At 29.5% G+C, this 24,236-nt stretch overlaps 1 protein-coding gene across 7 annotated transcripts in view; it reads left to right on the plus strand.

Annotated features, from left to right (window-relative positions):
* Window positions 1-24,236, plus strand: part of LOC129969272 (uncharacterized abhydrolase domain-containing protein DDB_G0269086-like) — a 105,816-nt gene that overhangs the window by 79,463 nt on the left and 2,117 nt on the right. For 3 of the 7 annotated variants that reach the window (XM_056083755.1, XM_056083752.1, XM_056083754.1), the window contains exons 4-9: window positions 1,820-1,912; window positions 4,442-4,528; window positions 5,508-5,537; window positions 8,524-8,697; window positions 13,831-15,753; window positions 17,917-18,028. In XM_056083755.1, coding sequence (XP_055939730.1) covers window positions 1,820-1,912; window positions 4,442-4,528; window positions 5,508-5,537; window positions 8,524-8,697; window positions 13,831-15,753; window positions 17,917-18,028 — 2,419 coding nt within the window. Of the gene's footprint in view, window positions 1-1,819; window positions 1,913-4,441; window positions 4,529-5,507; window positions 5,538-8,523; window positions 8,698-13,830; window positions 15,754-17,916; window positions 18,029-22,970; window positions 22,988-24,236 lie in introns of all 7 variants that reach the window. The other 4 variants (XM_056083758.1, XM_056083756.1, XM_056083757.1 and 1 more) reach the window with 4 other exon arrangements.

Genomic DNA, 24,236 nt, shown 5'->3' on the forward strand with positions numbered 1-24,236 from the left:
GTTAATCATGGGTTATCGACAATTATTTCTCTGCAGTTCATATATATATATTCTTCACACTTGTATTTGTTGCACACCACATTTCAAGACATCAAGAGCTTGACACCCTTTGGCGTTCCTTGAAGGGTTTTCTTCAACACATTCAACCCGTCAGAATGATCGACATGCATTACCTGGTCTTACTTTCTTATTTATGAAATAAGAAATTCCACTATTGTCAATTGTTGAGTTGATTAAAATTGAAGCATCGATCAATTCTCTTCTGTTAAAATTTCTTCTTATGAAATGACGAGTAGCATTGGCTGCATCTAATTATGAAGAAACTCTAATATCACGCAGTGGTCTAAAAGTTCATCTAATCGCATACTAATACTACTTACGATGCAAAGGATTCAAAAGTTCATTGATTGGAGATCAACATCCTTTTAAAAACATCAACGGGATTTATTCATTAAGGTTGAACAGAAAATATAAAATCAAGAAGTTACTTTAACAAAATTTTAAAAGCACAGAAAGTATTATATTGTCTATTCTCAGACATTTCTGAAACTCGTAGCAAACAAACGTCGCTAGAGCGAAAAGCAAGCCAGGGAGCGGGAGAATGGATTCGGATATATCCTTACAAAAGCTGGCATCCGCTTTTATATGATCTCATGGCGATCACGCGATTGATTTACATGTACATACAGATTTACATTTGCATATTGCACAGTAGTTACGACTCGAATCAGAAATACCGAAATCTTATGCTAATTAGTCAGATGATTGCATCTAAATAGTTTAATCTTAGAAAATATTAAATTAGCACGAGATTATGATAATTTATTATTTACGAGATGAATATGTTTAAAGATTAAAAGAAACAATTTCTCAAGAAAGAACAGAAGCAAACTATGCTTTTGTTTATGTAGGCATTTTCGCGTACATTTCGAACTTTGGCTAGGAAAACTAACCGAAAAAGGTAATAATAATTACGATTAAATTATCTTTTTCTTTACATCTTCTTCAAAACTTTAACATTAAGCGAAGTAGTGATCACAATAAACAAATATTTTTACGCACATTTGAATGCGCTAATTCGGGAACAGAGGATTTTGATAATATAAAGAGGATGATAATATTTACCGCGTCATGTTAAGCGGCGTCCATTATAATGCTTTATACGGCAGTGAAATGGACTACTGCTTAATTATTATCCTAATGACCAAGGGAAGTCACATGGTGCAGTTACTGTGTATAGAAGCAAAGCTTTAACTTTCCGTCTGTATTGAGTTTAAATTTTTTCTATCTCCGTTTACAAGGTTTGTTTAAATCTTTTACATTTCTGTTTCTAGTCGTTTGTAAATGGTGCAGTTGTTTTAAATATCTTTATATTTTAGGACTGATATATATATATATTGTGACTATACTGATCCTTAACATCTAATTATATTTTCCATTCATATAACAATGAATATTTGAGAATGTGAATTATTACTTTATGCTTTTATATTTTTATTTAAATTTGCGCATCATTTATGTTATATTTATTATTTTATTTTTAAATTTGCATTTTTTTTATATATGAATTATGTCCCCCATTTAAAATTTGTGGGGTCTTTGCGATATCTACTTTTATAACATGATAAAAACAAAATTCTGTGTAAAATCCGAAAACGCTGTGGATTTATTTACTGAAACAACCTATAACTTGTGACAGAAACCAACCAAAAAATGGAAACATTTCCACAGCTTTTGTTTCAACCTTAGATGTTTATATCTTCGGTTGGAATGGTTTGGTCAATTTTCATTGTAGTAACGAACCGTTGTATTTAAACAGACAGTTGAACCAACTGTGACAGAATTTGAGCGTATTAAAGAAACAAAGATCGAGAAAGAAAAAACTATCAAAGAGACAGGAGAAACAACAGAGGTGAACTTATTTTCTTTTCTCCTTCTTTTTAATGCATTTTTTATTATTTTTATCATGTTTCTTACTGACCATTAACTACATTCATCTTCTGTTCTACTTTTAATTTCCTCTGTTTCATTGTTCATTTCACTTGATTCATTTTTTTAATTACTTAATTTATGTTCACATTGTTTAACTTAATTTATGTTTTCATTACTTAATTTTATTTCTTTGTAATATTTATTTCTTTTTATCTTTGCATGTATATTGAAATCACCTCTGTCGCAGTTAAAAACAAATTTTAATATGGAAAATCAAGGATTTTTAAAATTTTGAAAATTAGAAACACACACGCTTATTATGTGAGAATTTCGATAAATATTTGTGATAAACATCGTCTCTCACTCTGCAAAATGTCGTATATTAAAAACTTCATTTGGTTAAAATGCACTAGTAGGTACCTCGCAGCTATCTCTCTTGGGCATTGACGGGACTAGTATTGACTAGATATTGACTTGGTATCTGTTGAATAAGTACTGTCTAGTGTTTTTTTTAACCATTTATAAGATTTTTCGATGTACTTCTTTACATCCAGAACGACTATTTGCAAGTTACATTGCATTAAAAGTATTTTTAATTGAAAAGTAATGGTTTTATTATAACTGAATTATAACCAATTTTGTACTATTCAACCATGATATTTGTCAAAAGTAGCGTACGTGCCGAACATTTGACTTCCATATGTATCATTTCTCAAAATTTTGTTCATATTTTATGTTTAAATTCATACTTGTCATGCTTACTTAAAATTTTGAATTATATATTCGTTCAAATAATTAATAAAGATATATATTTTTATTTGTGGTTAGAAATGTTAAATTCAAACTTTTGCATCAACTTCTAATGTTGCTTTGAAATATTGCAAATTCGCTGGGTAAAAATTCTGAATTGGCAGCGAAATACTGGACATGTACTTTTCTTTATTATTATTATTTTTTAATTTTTTTAATGAAATGTGTTTAGAGGCAGATTTCTGATTTGGCCTACGGGCGCCTCATGTTATTCATGTTAACACGAAAACTAATATTTTGTCAGGAATAAAGGGACATAATTTACAATTGTCCTTTGTTTTATGACGATAAGATATGATGTTAAACTGTTCTAAAGATGAATGAAATAGGAAAATAATCGAAGTTCTAGTAAAAACATAATTCAGCCACTATCATGAAATAACTTGCAATCATTTCGCATATTTAGAAATTTCAGTAGTAAAAGAATGCAGTCAGTAGAATTGAATTTTCATAAATATTTTAATATGAATATATTAATGTGAGATAAATAGCTCTGTGGTAAAAACAAAATAATAAAGTAGGTAACAGATGTTACTTTTCTTTTTCTGTTTTAACTGCATTTGTTTACCCCCCCCCCTTTTTTTTCCTCTTTTTTTTTGAAATGCATACGCAGATCGATCTAATGGGCTTATGATCATAGGGTTTTTTTTCGCCTTTCGACTTTTGGAACATGATAGTAGAATTCTAATCATTTTATATATTTAGTTACAGTGCTTTTTACTAATAATGCCGTTTGTATTTTTTTTTTTTTTTTTTTTTCGTTCCCTAGTCAAAATGTTTCATGCTCTACTTTTAGATCCGAATAAATAAATTACTTTTTTTCTTCTACCTCATCCATATGAATGCTGTAGAGTTAAATGAACTAATATTGATTTGAGTTTTAGGTTTTGGATTATCTCCAAATGGAACAAAATGGTTCGTATGCCATGTTCCAGAAAGTTTGTGAATGATCGTTTTAGTTATTTTTCATAGTAGTTATTTCAAAATAATACATATATCTTCCGTAATGTGAAAAAGAATACAAAAAAAATCGATTAGCTTACTTACAAATGATACTAAATAAAATATAAAATATATATTTATAGTTTCTATCTTGCCTTGCATTTGAAATTGTTGTAGCAAAAAAAATGACATATTGTAATAAAACATTTCAAAATATAAATGTATGATTTAAAAAAAAGGGGAGGGGTAGGGGAGGGCTTTGAATATAAAGATAAATTTGAATAAAATTATTAAGTGGCTGATTTTTTTTTTTTTTTTTTTTTTTTTTTTGTATATGTTATTTACAAATGACATTAAATAAAATATAATATGTTTATAGTTTCTGTCTTGCCTTGCATTTGAAATTGCTGTTACAAAAAAATGACAAATCTTTTTATAAATTATTTCAAAATATAGATGTGAGATAAAAGAAAAAGGCTTTGAATATATAGATTTGGATTAAATTATTGATTGGCTGAGTGGATTCTATTTTTAATGGTTAAGTCTTAAAAATTATACGAAAGATTTTATTTCTAATATTATTTGAAAGGATATCGTTTGTTATTTTGTGTGTGCTATATCATTTAAAACTACATACTTTTTATGATGTTTTCATGAAAACTCTAATTGTATAATTAATGAAATTAAAACATTTTTATTTTTAAGTATGGTTTTATATATATATTCATATTCATCTTCCTGTTTTCATTTGGTCCAGAAAACCGTTTTCACGGAAGTGAGTGAAAGCGTGCGAGTCGAGGAAGCTAAAGGTCCTATAGCTGATCCCACAAAGAAGGAAAAAAGCGTAAGTATTTCTCCAATAATCATGTGAGACAATATGTAATGGGACCTAATGTATGCGTAGCTGTCATAGGTACACGAAAATTTAAATTTTGCCTGCTTCCTTCAAAATGTGGATATTTGACTCTTTTTCTTCCTTGTAAATGGAGTATGCACAAAGAAATGAGTAGTATTCTTCAAAAAATATATCGAAAGCCAAGTTTTTATAAATGCCTACATTTTAGTAATCCGATTTGTAAAAATGGACTTTTTGAGCCATGCTTGTTTATCATTCTAATAATAGCTATTAGAATGATAAACAAGCATGTTTATCATTCTTCTGCTAATAGCTATTAGAACCTAACGCAGTGAACTACATAGATTAAAAAAATTATGTTTTCCTTAGTGGGACAGTTTGGTGAAAATATTGCAGGATATACAATTTTTTTTATTTCATTATGAAATTAAATAGAAATGTTCATGCAGCATTTTTTTTTTTAAGTTTTGCATTGCAACCTCGTGTAATGGTATTATTCTTTGTATTTTTAATTGCTGTTTTAAATTACTTATTTTCCTGTTGCTCTAACGTGCGAAGCAATGGCGGATTAAAGTATATTTGCGGTCCCAGACAGTGCACATTGTGAGGTCCCTCTTATACTAAATTAGTCAATTTAGTTTCACAATTCAATACATTTTTTCATTCAATACATTTCACAATTGATAACTGCCCTAAATGATTTTTTTTTTTTTTTTTTGTTGTACAATGAGTTTCTATTGCGTGTACTTATCTAAATAATTGTGTTTAAAAAGCAAGTTACAAATTCTTATAGTCATTTAAGAAATTCTTTCATCATTTTTTTGACTTATTAAAATCATGTATATATATATATATATAGATAGATATAATATGACTTATGATAATTGCTTATTAAATTTTAAAGCTTAATGAATAATTGTAATGATTTTAAATATCCATCCTAACAATTTATGTTTATTTCTTTCAGAAATCCATCTTCCCGTCCTTTTCTAGTAAGGTAAGATAACGAATTGCAATATGCACTTCTGGTTTTGATACAAACTATGAGATCAGTTTAAAATTACAGCTCGAAATTCAATGTTACTTTTTTCATAGTCAAATGACTTTAAACTTTTAAAATAATATTATTAATTTAATTTGATTCAGTTTGAAGTTTCCTTCATTTATAAAATTTAGATGATTTTTTGGACTTAGTTTTTCAAAATACAATAGCATAATTTGGTGTTTAGCCATTCTATTTCTATCTTCAGTGAAACTTGGCTAATTCGAAATAAATTTCGTTACATTCCAAAAATTGGATTCTATGAAAACTCTATCTAAAAATAGCAGTAATTAATTATTTTTAATATTTAACAATTCTAATAAATAATATAAAATTAGTAAGTAGATAGTTTTTTAATAAATAAAGTAATTCGAAATTGAAATTTATTTAAGTAATTTTAAAATGATATTTTTAGGGAAACGCAATTTTAATAAAAAAACAATGTACGGCTTTTGTGTTTAGAAGTTGCAAAATAAAACTTAAAATTATTATTTTACGATCATTTAGGACAACAGGTAGTACTTAATTATTTAGGTATATTTGTGCCATATTTGTTTTAATTTTAATTTAATGGAAAATGTAGGGCATCGGAGAATATTCGAATTTAATTCAAAGAATCGACAATTCGAATTAAAGATGTTCGTATTAGCTAAATTCCTTTTTTTTTATGAATGGAATTATGATTTTGTTCAAAATGTTATTGAACTTTATAATCGATGTGTAATTATTGAGACTTGCTTCTGATATTTAGAAAGGGTTTAATTTTATGTATAAAATATTATTTTTTAAATTACGAAATGACTGTAAATCATACTTATACAGTTTGATTTCTTGTCTCACACAATCTTTTCGAATTAAAGTCAAGAAACTGAGGCAAACTGAGAAAAGCATTTAAAAAATATGCAAATTAGATATACGAAGCGATTGAATATTTACACATTTAAAATATAAAGCTTTCTGAAAACAAAATATGCTGATAGGCTTTTATAATTTAACAAATTTCATGTAAACTTTTAAAAATTAAATGCAACTATTAAATTAAATTATTAATTTTTTTCATAAGCCTAATTCATTTGTTTATGCATATGAAAAAACTGGCGATTTTTGGGACGTGATTATATAAGAAATTTAATAAACATTATAAAATGCATAAAATATTTTCTGGTATTTATTACGTTAAAAAAAACAGGGTGACTCACAGGAATCAGTTCGGTGAATCTGTAAGCAATTCCACAGTCAATGGATGAACCAATCAAATCTTACGAATCCGCTATTTTTGCATGTATCATATGATATGCAGATGGTCAGACTTATGCAGAGACGTAGAATTATCGATGCCGCTATCGTCTTGGAATGCGGAGATGACAAAATATTTTTGTATTAACTTTACGGTGACATTGAAGAAATAATTCGTGATTGCTAGATTTCTGCAGAATAAGCTTAACAATCAACATCTTTAAAACCAGAAATCGACTGCCATGGAGGTGGTCAAAAGGGCATGAAAGAAACACGCAGACACACACATAATACACCTGATGCTAGATATCTTCTTTTTGATGTTAGCTAGACAATTTACATTGATCAAATTTATAAAATATGGTAGAATATGGTGTTACTGACACAGTCAGAATTCCTCAACTGTAATTCGTATCCTCCAATCGTTAGTGAAATGGAGGTGAAGGCAGGACAATTAAATTGAAAACCGTGATCTTATCTGAGCTAAGTTGCTTAATTATTAGCATTAATGATAGCACATATTTATAGACACAATTTAATTATGTTCAAGGGAATTGTGATATGGGATAGAGATTATTCACTCAAGTAAATTTTCTATGTTCTACACGTAACAAAAAAAGAGAAGAGAAATTCTGCAGTAGTTAGATTTTTTTAATTAAATATTTATTTTAAACATAAGGAATAATTAATTTTATATTAAATTTAAAAAATATTTATTTTTAATTAGATATTAAAAATATATCTTATTAAAATTTTATGAATTATTAAATTATACGTTTAAAAAAATAAACAGGAAATTTTGAATATTATTTCTGAAACAGGGCAGCTTTGATTCCAAGAAATTATAATCAGGACTATTTCAGCTTAATCGGGATTGCTAATCATTATAGTGACATAGATATGGCACGCAATAATACATTACATTTTGTAGATGTAACTTTGATTCAAGAGTATCATGTATATCTTAAGTAGATTCTTGAGATCCACCACCAAACGAAGAGGTTATAAGAGAATAAATATCTCAATTAAATTCTGCTTCCTATTTGGTAATTCCCATACCATTCCATTCGCTGATTTGTAAAATCGTAGTAAATTTGATTGGTAATGAACATCAACTGTAAAACTGATATTTCAAAAGATTATTTAATTTTAAAATTATTGTGTAATCGTCACATCTTTGTTGTGCTCATATGAGCACATGGGACAATGAATGGCATAAGAAAAAATAGCAATATAAGGAAAAAAATTCGGAACAATGAGGTAAAAATTAAATTTTTTTACCTTAAATGTCTTTAATTAAATAGATAATCAGATTTTCACACCAGCATTTAGTCATTTACAATTCATAATCTATTATTCAATATGATGTTGATAGAATTACTATAAAATGATGATTAGTTGATGTTTGCATTTGAAACTATTCCATTGAACTATTGTCCTTGAAACTATTCCTATTAGTTGTCCATTTTTGGAACTTTTTGAGGGTCATTCATTTCCCATACTCAGAAATGTTGCAAAAATTTGGTGTTCTTAATATTATTTTTTTTCCTTTGGCGCTTTAAACTGGAACACATATACTTTGAGTAGGGCATATTAATACTCTTATAACATTCATTAATTTAGTTTAAGTAAATCATATACTTCATCGGAAATTCAAAAACTACTGCAACATCTAACAAACACTATTCACCGTCTTCTTAACTAGGACTCTCTTAGTTTTATGTCCGAAACTTCTAGTTCGAGGCCAACATCAACAGTGAGTCAGACTTCATCCGAAGTTTACCATCCAATTACTAAAGAAGAGAAACAAACGCAGTCCTTTCCATCAAAACCTGATTTATTCGGTCCTTTTGTGAAGTCTGAAGGAAGTTCTGCAGAGGCAAGTTTTGCATGCGAACAGTGTGTGGGGTGTGAAAATTAAACTAGCATTGTTTTTTGCCGTGGAATCTAACACTTTCCCCTTATAGCCCATTCAAGTTGTGAACAAAGCTACTTTAGTCACCATCCTTTATATAACAGAAAATAGAAAATCGTGTTTATTAAAAATGTAGATATGTAGATAGTTTAATTACTGAGTGCAAGCATTTTATATTGAAATAATATTGAGTGAATCCTCCTTAGTGTAGAAAGCATATATTTTCTTTTCACGAATGTTGAATAGATTTTTTTATAAATTTCAATGGCTGAAAGTATCGCTGTATGAACTAAAAAATGCGCTCGCGTTTATTTTGCATTCGGCTTTTTTTTTTTTTTTTTTTTTTTGAGCTATCAATTCTCTGGAGAAGTTAAAAAAATCTGATTTATGTTTTAGTATCAGTGTCTTTGATTTTTAATTTTTTTTAATTAAATAGATTGCACATATGTGACAAATTCTTCTAGAAAAATTACGTTAGTTTGTGAAAATTAAATAAAATTTTTAATGGCGGTTAAAATTGTTATTCAATATACAATCGGTGATGGCGACTATCAAATCAAATTAAATATATTTTTAGTTTGTTGTTGTTAATATTTTGTTAATAGTTCGAAATTCAGAATGAATTCCGTTGGCTTATTACATCTTTTATATCCTTTATGTATTCCAATATACTGCATGATTTAGAAACCTGCTTTCATCAGAAGTTCCAACAAATTTGCCTTGGCGTAAAATAAGGGAATAATTAATGTTTGTATATGTAAAAATTCCAGTTGATATTTAAAATTTTCATTCCATCTGTAATTTGTTTTTGGAATAGAAAATATTTTTTAGATTATTTTGTCCAAATAAGAAAACAGGAAATTGGTATATTTTCTGTATCAAGGTTTATCATATGTCCGGTATTTTACCCTGACAGTTCTGATTTTAAGCTCGTGTCTGGAGTTACGAAATATCCTGAATTCTGTCAGTAAAATACGCAATATCCTGAGCTCTGTCAGTAAAATCGACGAGAGAAAAGTTTGATTATAATAGAAAAAACCTGACTATTAAAGGCGAATACCATTTTATCTTATCCAGAATTCTACAAAAAAAAAAAAAAAAAAAAAAAAAAACTTAAACATTTTTTTTTTATAAATTATTTTATGTGAAAAGAGTCGGCCGAAAAAGAAGACAGGAAAAGGATGAATCTTTCTATGTAATATGCATTTCGAACTAAAATTTAAAAAGTTTTAGCAGTTTTTAACTCTATTTTATTATTTCTTTATTTATATTATTTTGATTTGCTCACCATTGATTAAAATTGTATCTTCTTCGCCTTTTGACGCCTCAATTTATTTTATCTTCTTCTCATTGAAATAGTAGTTGGTAGGTAGCTTTTAGGATTTTATTGTTTATTTGATTTGTCAAGACGTATCAATCCTCTTTCCCTACTCGACGCCTCAGAATTTCAAAAAAAAAAAAAAAAAAATTATTTAGGTCAGATATTTTAGAAATACATAGTCTAAATAGAATAATAATATAATAGATAGTTTAATAGAATAATAGATAGTCTAAAACACATCCTAACCTAGTTAAGTGTGTTTGATAAGGGGCAATGTTCTACACTCAATAAATATTTAATTTCTGTAAGTTTTTAAAAAATCAGCAGCATTTCTGTTAGTAATCCTCCAGATTCAAATTCAACTAAAAAAAAATCAACTTTGAATATTCACATATAGAATTTATTCAACGTTATTCTTGCACTAAAATCAAAACATTTAAGATTTTAATCCATGAATATTGAAAGAATTATTATATGGAATTCAGCTTTAAATCTTAAGACTAGGTACTTGAATTAAATATGAGACAGGTGCTTATCTATTTTGTGTCATCAGCTCTCTCTCTTTAAACTGAAAAATCGGTTTTTACCCGCTTATTGTGAAGAAAATCATTCCCATTTTTCTTTTTGGACTGTTGCCACAACCCGGGTGAAGGCTAAACGCTATTCTCGTACATTGGAATCAATACAAGCAAAGTGTGACGTGCTGAGAGCGTAATCATGATCATTTCTATGGCCAGGCCTCTGCGATTGTCACGAGAAGGCATAGAATGAGTGAATAGAAACATGCACGCTCTCTCCTCCCCCCTCCTTGTATCCTTCCCCCAAAACCGGTTCGCAGGTGTTAAAATCTGCTGCATGATACCTGCTGACTAATCCTGCTTATCTCTTTCCCATTTGTTTGACAGAATGGTTTCGTTTGTCACTTATATTGCATGAGGTTTTTTTTTTCTTTTCTTTATGTATTTTTGATCGCATTTTATAATTGGCTTCTCGGGAGAATTTGAAGTTGGATTCTGCAAGCAAAGGAAAGGATGGATGAAAGATGTCGAAAGCGGGAAAAATCTTTTAAACTAAAGTCTTCTGATTTATTTTATAGTTTGATAATATTGGATCATACTTCACGATGTGTTTTCAATAAGATAAATTGAAAAAAAAAATCGCAATTGTCCATCTGAAATAAAGTGGAATTTCTAATTATATTAGAAAATATTTTTTCTAATTATAAAATGAAATTACGCATAATAAGCTAGTAAAAATTGATGAAAGTGAATAAATGTATTTTTAATAAACTTATGAAACTGTTTTGGACTGTGTAAAGATTAATATATAAACTAAATAAATACACCCTAGTTGCAGCCTCATTTATCAGCCAAAGACCGATGAATTTTCAAATACCAAAAATTGTCATCATCTTATTCATAGGATTTATTATACGACATGTTAAAAGTTTTATGTTTTTCTGTTTAGCATTCCCCATGAAATTAAAATACATAGTGCACTTTAAATATCATAGATTATAACTTGCTTAGTTTATTTGTTTAAAAAAATTGTGGGTCCTACGTAGTAATAATTGTTAATTGGTTGCCTTGTCTCAAGGAAAGCCTCAAGTTTGTGAATAATTGACTTGGAAGAAGAGGACTTGATACCAAAAATAAGTTGTCATCATCTTGCACGTGCTTTCTCAATCTTTCATTTAAAAATCTTTCCGTAACCTTGAATTGTTTCATTAACAACAACAAAAAAAACCCATGCTAATAAAAATATTTCTTGCAACAAATAAAAATTTTGGCGTATAATAAATTTTACTTCTAGGAATTTCCTGCATTTTTATCATTGCAGATGTTAATTAGTTACCATTCATTAACAGATATACATCGAGTTGTGATTTGATGATGGTAGAGATTAAGTTTTGACAAGCTATTTTTCCAGTTAAAATTTTAGTTGAATCCACATGAATCCAGTTCCGATGCATTTGTAGAAAATTGTAATATTAATTTAGACACCTATCATCTTAAATTTCCGTGCCGATAGAAAATTACTTAACTAGATTCTAATATTATACTGTTTTAAAAGCTTTAAACTAATTTAGAATTAGAGAATTCAAAAATTTTAATGCTGAAAAAAATTCTTTTAGAATTCATTTTGTAAGGATAAACTGTGGGAATTAATAACGTGACTCACTGATTATGGTACTGGCAACTGCAAAAATGGATGCCGATCCGTGGTGCTCGCGGGGAGTATAACTATCAAAGATTCTCATTCTTGGTAAACGCCACGTTTTTTGAAAGGATTATAGGACATTCATTGGCATCATAAATGCCTATGCAATACTTTGAAATCAAGTGGTGAATGGATAGCAATATTACAGTTTTGCTGTAAGTCGGTTCATCTTTATCAATGTAGAATTTATTTATAAAGCGAAAGAAAAAAGAACTGCTGTCGGTAGGGAAAAATTGGTGTTAGTACTCATAGAATAAATTTTTGTTATAATGATGTTATATATTTGTAGCGTGGAAAAATCTCGGTGCAAGAAAAAAATATTTTAAAACTGAGGTAAAATTTCTTTCATATGTTTAATTTTTTTCTGAAGAATCTGCTTTATTAAATTTTTAGAGTACTGTCGAGTAACCTCTACCTTCTTAAAACTCGTGATTTTGGTAGGAGCAAAAACTTTTCGACTCGTTTTCAGGACACCAGAAAATAAATTTTATCATTTCTTTTTCATCACCTCGCCAGCAGTTACAGCTGTTCTTTTTATTATAATAATAATAATAATAAAAAAATGCGATTTAAGATTTACATTTTGTTGCATTGTTTCAAGAAGTTTCTTGCATAGATCAAAGACAAGAAAAAAAACAAATAAAGATTTCAATGCACATATATTCGGTGTAAAAATTAAAAGGCCGCTGCAATTTTAATAAAAACAGACTAAAGTAAGTGAATGAAAATGAGGGGCAGGTTTTAGAAAATGATAAAGAATATCTATATTAATTTAAGATCAAGTTCTAACACGCGCTTGACGTCTGACATGTATTGCTTCAGTGTAGTAGCAATGCCAGATGAACAAATAGTTGGCGATGAATACAGTTTTTTTTAACAAACATGTTGTCTGTTATTGACACAAAATGTCGTTTGAGCGTCCAGCAGAAATCTTATAGATTAGCATTCATCATTTATAACATGTAGACTGGAAGCTGAATTAAAATTAGTATTTTGCGTAGTTCAAAAAAAGAAAAAAAAACAGATAAAGTTGTCAATTTATGCTTGTTTGAGACAACATTACTTTTGAAATCTATTGCACCCCTTGAGGAAGGAAAACGGTTGTGTTTTTACAGCTCAGCATAACAGTTATATTTTAATTGGCATGCGCCAATGTTTGTGGCATGCTAGTAGTGATTACATAGCAAATTAATTTCATTGTAAAGTGCAGAAGAATTTTGAATCAGCGGCATTCTAATTTAAATTGAAGCTAAAACCAAAGATTTTTCATATTAAAACAATTTTACCTGAATTAGTAAAAAAAAGTAAATTCCAATTAAAAGCATTAAACATTTTACGATTTTATCGAGTGGCATTGTTGGATCTTGTGATGTTACTGATCGACTTTATTCAAAAATATCATCTTTGAAGTAAAAAGGTTAAAAGTATGTTATTTAATCAATTATATGCAACTTTATTCGATCTCTTGTCATTGATTAATTACGAAGTAGAAAAATTAGTACAGAATTTACAAAGTAATTACTTAAATGTATTACTGTGTTTATTTTCCCCTACAGAAAAAAGGCTCTCTCATTTCCGGCTTCACATCGTCCATTACTAAATCTGCTAAAGACATTCAGTCAAAAGCAGAAAGCGCGGTGGCGGATGCCAGTGCTGAAGTTCAAAACAAAGCACAAGAATTAGAAAAGAATGCTCTTGAAGCACAGAATAAAGTCGAAGAAAATGTTACCAATCTGAAAAATCAAGCCGAAACCAAAGCTCAGGAAACGGAAGCAGCTTTACTTAAAGCCAAAGAAGATGCCGAGAAGAAAGCTGAAGAAACGGTGACTGAAGTGCAGTCTAAAGCTCAAGATATAGTTAACAAAACTAGCGCAGAGATTCAGTCAAAAACGAATGAAATAAAAGCCGGAATCGATTCAGCCCAGTCCAAAGTTCAGAAGTCAGCATTTTCAGCACAGTCATATCTTCAGAACAAAACTCAAGAAGCAGAATCAAAAATAAAGGAAACTCAGTCTCAAGCAGAAAAAGCAGCTTCCGACACTAGTGCTTTACTGCAAAGTAAGGCAAAGGAAGCAGAAAACAAAGTTCAGGATTTCCAGTCGAAAGCACAATCGCAGATTCAGTCCAATATTAAAAATGTAGAATCAACAGCTCTAGATTTAAAGTCTAAAACAGAAAAGGGCATCTCTGATGCTAATGCTCGTTTGCAGTCAGGTGTGAAGGATGTTCAAACCAAGGCTGAAGAAGCTAAATCGGAAGCCCTCAGCCAACTTGAAGCAAAGAAACGAGAAGCTGAAGCAAAGGCAAAAGAGCTCCAAAACAAAGCTGAAAAGGCTGCTTCAGATGCAGCGGCTCAACTTGAAGCTAAGAAAAAAGAGGCCGAAGCTGCAGCTCTTGAGGCACAGTCAAAAGCAGAGAAGGCTGCTTCAGATGCAGCAGCCCAGCTTGAAGCTAAGAAGAAAGAAGCTGAAGCTGCAGCTCTTGAGGCAAAATCAAAAGCAGAGAAGGCTGCTTCAGATGCAGCGGCTCAGCTTGAAGCTAAGAAGAAAGAAGCCGAAGCTGCAGCTCAGGATATGCATTCCAAAGCAGAGAAAGCTGTAACCGATCTTCAATCGAAAGGGAAAGAGACAATAACTTTGATAAGTAGTGGAATTGATGCAAAGAAGAAAGAAGCGGAGAACAAAGCTCAGGAACTTCAAAACAAGGCTCAGAGCGAGCTCGATGCTAAAGTGCGAGAAGCGGAATCTGCCGTTAAAAATGTTCAATCAAAAGCTGAAAGTGCCGTATCTACAGCAACTATCCAGTTACAAAAGAAGACTGAAGAAGCTGAAGCTAAAGCTCGGGAATTCCAAACCAAAGCAGAAGACGCTGTCTCCTCAGCTGCTGCCCAAGCAGAAGCTAAAGCTAAAGAAGCCGAAGAAAAAGCTACCAGTTTAGCATCCAACGTTGAATCGCAGCTGAAATCTCAAGTTCAAGACGTAGAATCAAAGATTCAAGCTTCAGCCAAAGATGCTGAAGCTAAGATGCAGGATGCAAAAAATAAAGCCGAAGGTTTCGTGTCCAGTGCAACCGTTGAACTGCAGGCAAAACGTTCTGAAGTCGAAGAAGGAATCCGAAAGGCTACAGATGAAAAAGAGAAAGAATTCCAAGCCAAAGGTCAAGATTCATTTCAAAATATGCAAAAGATGGCCCTTGGAGCTTTGACGGGTGCTAAGGGCGTTGCTGGTTTACCTACAGATTTGCTTTCGGGAGTCCAAGAGAAGTCACAGGAGGTTTTATCTACAGTTCAGGAGGTTCCAAAGAAAATTCAGGACAGCATATATGAAGTCCAGACCAAGGCTGGAGATATGGTATCTGAATTAAAACAGATACCTACCGCTGCACTGGGAGCGCTTTCACAAGTGCAGACATCAGTAGTAGATACAGCCACCAAAAGTGTCGAAGGAATTCAAACACAAGCACAAGAATCCGCACTAAAGGTAAGTTAATTTTTTCTTACTTATTCTTTTCTTAGTAATATATAAAGTTGCATTATCTAGAATACTGTAAAAATTTGTTCCATTTTTGATACTTTCAATATAATGTTAGAACTCCTTATAAATTGCTAGTGAAAATGTGTATTATGAAATTTTTATTAAAATTTCTCTATATTTTTTAGAAATTTGTGAACCTGAATTATAAAATGTTTTTTTTTATAAATAATTGATTTATTAATTTTATCTCTATATATTAAAACATCTGAAGGCCATTTGTTCTTGAGAAGATAATAGTATTTATTATTTGATGAAAGGATTCATTGAAAACATTGCTTTGCATGGTGTGAATTAAACAAATAAAAATGTGTTGTTACACGTCTCATATTAAACAGCAAGGCTTCGTTTTTCTGTGTTCAGTGCATTTTGAATTTTTGATAATTTTGCAGTTTTCACGTTTTCATTTTTTGAATTAATTTAATGAATGCATGAAATACATGAAGTGTGTTTTCTGTTGATGAAATGGTTTTTTTAATATTAAAAATTAAAATTTCATTCATGTGATATATATTTGAATATTCTTATTTATCTTATTAAACTCGCAATTTCGCTATAACCGTTATTATGTCTCTTAAAAATTAGTTCTTAATTAGTTAATTAAAAATTTAGTTCTCACACATACAGTGATGCAACAGAATAAATCAATATAAATGATGATGTAAGACATCTGTTGACTTTCTTCGAGCGATTCTGGGGCTTTTGCAGGAGGACAGGTATACAAGTTCATGAGTAATAGATACCTGATGTCCTTGTCAAAAGTATCCACAAATTATGTGGCTTATTATTACCAAACTGTCCATTAGAATATGATAGATTACTCTTCCATTGATTGGAAACTCCTCCGAGATTTGTTTGGGTCTAGACCGTTCAGCAACTCATACATACAATAGTCAACAATCGGCACGAAGGCAAAAAACCTGTTCAAAGGGTTTCCTTAGTTAAGATTATGGTTTTCATTTTTATTTTTTAAATTATCTTCCATTTAGTTCTAGTTTTATCTTTAAACACAGGCTTCATTTGTTAAAGTATGCTGTTCTACAAATTCCATTGAGTTTCCTAATCCAACAGATTGGCGCTCCGTCACATTATCACGGGTATATTACCGCTTATTTTGAATGACATTTCCTAGAAATTGGATTAGAAGAGGGGCCCGAATTGCCTGACCGCCAATATCTCCATCTTTGACATCATTATTTTTTTTCTTGGGGATTCATTAAATTCTTTGTGTATAAACAAAACAAAAATTGAAACTGGATGAGTTGATGAAGTTCAAGTAATTAATTTAATAATTTCATGTAATTAGAATCATTCGAGCATTTAGTTTAATAACTCCTGATAAGTTACAGAGAGTTTGGAGAGAACTGTAGTACCGTATAGACATTTGTCGAGATCTATTGATATTAACACCTCGATTCTATTTAAATAATTTTAAAAAAAATTCTAATGAGTAGTTTCGTAGGTCATAACTTTTAAATATTTTTAACCCCAGACACCTTGTATTTATAATGTAGCATTTTTACCGCCGGTTTAAAAAAAAAGTAGTATAATCTAAAATAAATATTTAAAATACATAACAAATATTACTTCACTATTTAGATGCGATCAATCATGTGATTTATATTTCTAAAGGTAATTAGTTTCTAGCTTAATAACGCCTTTGATAAAATAAAAATTAAAAAAAAAACTATATAAATCTAGTAATCTAGCCCATCTAATTTAGCTCTATTGCATTCCTTAAATCTTTTGGAAGGAAGGCTACATTTCATAATTAAAGCCAAAAGAAAAAATGACACTGAAACATCTGCATGAGGTTCATATAAACGAATTATCCTGAGGCATAAGAAAAAAAACATAAAATTACTTTTTATTATTATTTATTGATAGCATTCCCATTTCGCATCCCGTATGACTTGGAAGCAGATGTTTATTTATACGTCCTTGACACACATTTCCATGGGGTTTTTTTCCCTCCTTTGAATTAATGAAAGTATTTTCCCCCCTTTAATCATATAATAATCTTTATTTACATTTTCTTCCACATGGGTAAATATAGTAATGATTTCTGATATTATTTTTTAATTTAAATTTTAAATAATACGTTTATTTCAGGTTCTTGATGATGGCTCAGCCAACATAAATGAGGCAGTAGTCAAAATCCAGGCTGGCGTCCGTGGCTATTTAACAAGGAAATCTCTCAAAGAAAAGAAAGAAAAGACTGATGGTTAGTATTAAAGATATAAATGTTTTTTTATTTATTTATCTTTAGCTTTTTAGCAGAAATTCACTGCTTTAAATCAATAAAAGATTTTTTTTGTTTATTAAGAATAGTATATGTATTAGAAAAGTTATTTTTCTTAAACTCTTTTTGATTGGTTAACTAAAATGTTCAAAGAAGATGTTCGTTGTCAGAATTATACATAAAAAATTTATTGATTCGCTTTTGTGTTCCATGGGGTTTCGTTAATTTCTTATAAACATTCGCAAAAACAAAAACTTTAATTTCTTACTCTATTTAAATATTCATTTTAATCGTAATCCGTTAGCTAATTTCAAAACCATTAGTGAGACATAGTATATATTTTCAACTGAAAAAATGTTTTACATTACTCAAACAATTATATCTTATCTTATTTTGATCAATAAAAGTATTACAAAAAAAAAAAAAAGAAAACTTTGAATTGAAAATTTTCATTAATTCCATCATATTAGTCGTATTTAGTAAATATTTTTGACACACACAAATTTTTAAACGAAAAATTTCCTCTCTTCTGCTATTAAATGAGCTCCGTTATGATATTTCGAATATCGCTGTTTTGACCAATTCAATGGCCGCTTTAAAGATGTTTCAGTCAATAGACGATGCGTATTCGAGGCAGGTATTAATTAATTTTAAATTTGGGAATCAACTTTTCATAGCTTAGTCATAATTAATCGCAATAGAGTAAAAATTCTGCAGTTAAAAATTCTAGAGTATCATGATAACTTTACTGTATTTTGCTAATAAGATCGGGAAAACTAAATGGAAATATAGACTTTGCCATTTTTTTTTCTGTATTTATCGCCTGAAATGTCATAAAATAGAAATCTTAACATCATTTAAAGTAATTTTTTAATCAGAAATACATATTTATCTTTACCGGTTTAAAAACTAACTATCTGGCTATTATCAGAATGAATACTTTGTTTAATATATCTCTTCTTTGCTTTTTGTTGTGAATACAGTTCTTGGCTCTGCCGTCGTTTTTAGATTCATTTTTACATATGTTTTTTTTTTTTACTGAAAATTTCTGTGAGGGAAGAAAAAAATGGTAGAGTACAGAAATCAATGGCATCGCTCACAACAGGTTGATGTGCCCGATTGTCAGAATCTTAAAACATTCCGCAGGTGTCTGAAGGTCTTCTTTCTCACCATTTTCATCTTCACATCGAAGGTTTTCATCTTCACATCGAGCAAGATCACTGTCGCCAATGTCAACAGATGGCGCTAAAATTTGTTTTCCTTGTGAAATTTTTTTCATAGCATTTGTTTCACGTATCTTATGCAAATCTCTGTGTTAGTTCTGAGAAATGTTAGCATTCCAAGACTAATCGTTTACCGATCTTAATTAAAATATTTAATGTTTTTCCTTAGATTTCGTGGATCAGATTTGTTTAGATCCTTTTTTTTCCTTCGGAATTTTGTAATTTCTATATTTAAAAAAACAAGCGTAAATTTATATTGTATTTGATAGGATTGCTGTTATTGTTTAAGGATCTTACAGTTTACAAAACCGAAACTTCCTGCTTCTTTTCCATAAACTTCCTGTTTCTTCCATAAAATTGTCAAACCCATTAAATTGAGAATTCTGCTATGAAGAATATTTAAAATGGGTTCCACTTGAAAATTTGCTGCATAATATAAATTTAAAATATTTAATGTACATATATCGTAGTAATAGCAACAACAACAACAAAAAAAAAAACTACTTGTAAGTACTTTCTAAAATGGGGGGGGGGGAAGCTCCTAAATTTAATGACTTTCCCATTGGGTGTTGTTTCTAAATTATCTACCATTAATCAAATCCGAAGTCTCTTAAAGCAAGGGTTTATTGCATACTTTTTTTAGTTGTATCCAAATATCATTAAAACAAAAACTATTTTGATTGATATTTTCTTCTTTTTTATTTATTCATGTACATTATTCTTCGGTTGTCGTCTAGTGACATCATTATTTTCAGAATAATGTTTGAAAGAACATGGCTTTTTATTTTCTGGACCTTTTGATATTAAGAATTAATGAGGTTGCTGGTAATAACTTACAAGTAGCTGTAATGAACTGCAGCCATTTGAATGTTTCTCTTTAGGTTGGTTTTTAAGGCATAATTAAGATTAAACAAATAAACATCAGTACTCTTTGGGATTGGCTCTGCTTTAATTAAAACTTTCTCCAATAATTTAGCGGGTATTGCTTACATGTTCTCATTATTATATTTAAGGAGAAATAAATCAACGGTGAGACCAAAGTGAATTAAAACTGAAATAAATAAGCGTAATAATAAATGATACGAGATTAAAAACGAAGTGTAGATTATTATTATGTTATTAATCATAATGTATGGTCTGTTTTCTCTTATTAAATTCTAAGTCTTCATAGAATTAATTAGCGTATAGAATTATGTAATGGAAGAATTATGTATTGGGATTATTCCTAAAAATAAGATGGCTGTAGTCTAATCACAGTGCAAGCTGGGAAAAATAATTCTTGACATAATTTTTAAAAAATATAAATCAGATTAATAATGTTTTAAGCAATTTTAATAAGAAATAAGTATTTAAAAATAAGAGAGATTCGTGATGTGTTGTCATTAACATTCATGCTTCTTATCACTAAAAAAATGTTATAAATTGTTCTGTCAGAAATAGTAGCTAAACGCGCCGTAACTTTTTATTTTCTTGTTAAGCGAATGTTCTTATATAACTTCTGCTTTAAAGCCAGCCATAAAGAATTATTGCAGACGATTTCCATAGAATATCTTCTTTATTCGCTTATGGGAAAGTAAACACTCCATTTAATCGAGACTTTCCTAAACGCATAATACATTCCCTACGCATAAATCTTTCTGCCTGATGTTTTCTGCAATGGCAGCGCATGGAATATTTTATGTAAATAAGTTAGGTATCATGTTTCCAACCAAATACTTTTTACCCAGTCATCAGGTGTGCATGCTTTTATTACGTAATGAGAAACAGAGGGGATTGATTTTCTGTTTCATCCATGACCTTGAGGAACTCGAACATGTTGGCCTTATTTGTCTCGGCAAAAATCAAACCACGTTGTCTGGCGGGATGCTTTTTTTAAATTTTACTTTATCACGGAACTCATTAGAGGAATTATTTCGTTTATTGATTCACGAGGAGAGCTAGCCGGAAACCGTGATCAGTTAGGTGGTCAAGCCTTTTCTGCATGACTAATATTTCAAGAAAAAAAATCCCGCTTTCTTTGCTTACAATATAATTTTTTCTTTTGAAATTTCAATTTTTGTTTGTTCTTCGAAGTAATTAGGGGCAGCAAAACATTGCTATGTATGTTTAAAACAAATGTTCTTAAGGAGGGAAAAGACGTTCGGAACTGATGAGTCCCTCGCATAAAAACGTATTATCAGATTCCATTTTGTATGGTATATAAAATGACGACAAAATGACAAATTTAATCCAGTGATGCTCTTTTTTTTTTTTTTTTTTTTTTTTTTGTATAGAGGAAGTACAATAATCGTCAAAAATTCGAATTCGAGATATTGACGTATCTCCACGTTTTAGACCTTCCAGAGTTCGAAAAACACATTTTTGGAAAATGTCCGTCTGTCTGTGACAAAAATAACAACACCGTTTTGAGCTAGATTGCTTAAATTTGGTATATGGTGTTTACGCCAAATTTGCAGATTTCTATCAAATTTTGAAATTTAAAAAAAAATCTGTACAGGGGAAGTTCGTCTATCTGGGTGTTCGAATGAAAGTTAACACGATAAATACTTAACGAAGAGAAAAATTCGGTATGCAGATTTAACATCTATAGTGTAGACGGCTATCAAATTTTGTGCCAAATCCCTTTTTTTTCTTTTTTTCTTTTTGTTCTTGATTAAAGAATGCAGCTAAATGAAATTATGATATATTTTGCATATACTTATCTAATATTAATCAGAATTCATTTTATCTTGATGGATTATACAGGGTATCTAATCTAATTGTGGTCCAATAACTAATTTCTAAACCGTTAGAGCGTTTCGCCTGTGCTTTCAGTGGAAGAATGCTTTGACTGGCTGAAAGTGTAAATTTTATTTTGTTTGTTATAGACCTGTTTAACGGTAAATAAATGAACTTCGGTAAAAATTACAATGTCACAGTTTTGTATAATTCCTCAGTCTTATTAATCATATATAATAACATTTGTGACGCTCTCTCATATTAATAAAAAAAATTCCAATTTTCTGAATGAGTTATAAAACTTTAAATATCACTATTTTTATCGACTTTAGACCATTTCAATGGCTGCCTTGAGAAAGACTCAAATCATGGTGTTTCCACGAGGTAGCCATTGATTGGCATAAAATAAGGAAATTCAAAGCTTCAACATTCGATCAGATGAAACTGACCGAATGTTGAATGAACTTTTCAATTAGAATAGAACTTTCTAATTAATGGGGAAAAAATTCCATTCAATTGAAGAATGGAACTTTTTTTTATTAAAATATTTGTGCTTCAGGTATATTTTACTAATTAAAACAAAATAAGGGGGTTATAAAAATTTAAACATCGTAATTTTTTTCAGCAGTGCTCTTATTGATTCATATACTGTAAAATATAATTCTCTACTTCAGTTAGAGTTAGAAGTATATATATGTCGTTAGCAATTTTAAAAAAATAGTTATTGGGCCACAATTAGAGGCAGACATCCAGTATACTTAAAATTATTTTTGTGCATATTTTATTTCATTATAATTACAGCAATCCATTTTTCTAAAAGAATGATTGATTAAAATTGTACTTACTCAAATAATCTTTTTATTATTTTTACTGGTAAAAAATTTGGTTATTAAATTTTAATTAACATTATGTAATATGTGTATAACTTTACAATTATCACCCTTTACTGACTCTGACTCTCATTTTACAAACCTGTCTGGAAGAATCAGCCAAGAACTGAGTAAGTGTATAATGAAATCTTTATTAATCATTTAAGTAGCATAGTATTCTAAATGGATTTTTTAATTGCTTTGAATTTATAAAATTGTGCGAATAAGTTTTTTAAATATATCTCTGTAGTTATATCTACTTAATATTTTTCATTGAAATTTTCATTATTGTTTTTATACAGCATTCAAATTAAATGATATTTTTGAACTGTAATACTTTGAGTCCTTTGACATAACACATATAAGAGTCGATAAGAGATTCGAAAAAGGTGGAATGAAAATTTTCATTTTGCCATTTCTTTTTCGTGGATTATTTTTTTATTTAAATAACTTCTGTCTGCAGTTTGTACTACCGTAAAAATTACTATCAAAATTTATTAAATTTTTTTTCTAATAATCTATCATGTTCTTTTATAAATCATATTAAATTCAATTTCCATTCGAAACTTATTTGAACTTACAAATTATTATATAAAAAAAGGGAATATTTTTCATTAAAGTAATGAAATATATTTTAAATTAAAATTTAATTAACTGGATTGCCAAACGATTATAGAGAAAGAGAAATCGTATGCAGAATTTGATTTGTATTATCTTTGTTGTTACTTGTACCGTAATTTTTTTTCCTGCTCTTCATCATTTTAGTTTTTAATTCTTTCACGAGAACTTTCTATCATCTTTTATTGTTTCGAAATTTATGGTAAATTCAGGAACAGGGATATAACTACTCTAAAAATACCAAATTGTGAAGAAAAAGAAAACCAGTATTTCCTCATCTGATCAACAAAACCCAAGTAATTAGTAACGGTATTTATTCGTGATTTATGTATGCTCCATAAAAACGTTTGTTAAAAGTAACGACGACAGCAGATATTTTGAGCACATTTTAAATCTTTGCTCTCGTGTTCTGAATCTGACTCAATATTTTAAATATTGTATCGTGCACTTTCTCGTTAAATAACGATTATTGTAACAGTCAAATAGCAAAAATCTATTGATTAATTTTTAAGAGTTAAAAGAAATCAATAACTATATTTTCAGTTTTCTGATCACTAAAAGGAATCGGTACACTCTCATGTGTATAATTAAGCAATTTATATCCAATATGCAATCCAATTTAAGCAATAATAAGCAATTATGAATGTAAGGACTCAATGAATTCTTTTCTTGAAATAAAAATATGTGTCAACAATTTTGTAAGGAATAATATATATTAAAGGTGCTGAGAAAAGTTCAAGTGCACTTAATATCTTTGAACGT

This window comes from Argiope bruennichi, chromosome 5, assembly GCF_947563725.1.
Source record: "Argiope bruennichi chromosome 5, qqArgBrue1.1, whole genome shotgun sequence".
NCBI lineage: Eukaryota > Metazoa > Arthropoda > Arachnida > Araneae > Araneidae > Argiope > Argiope bruennichi.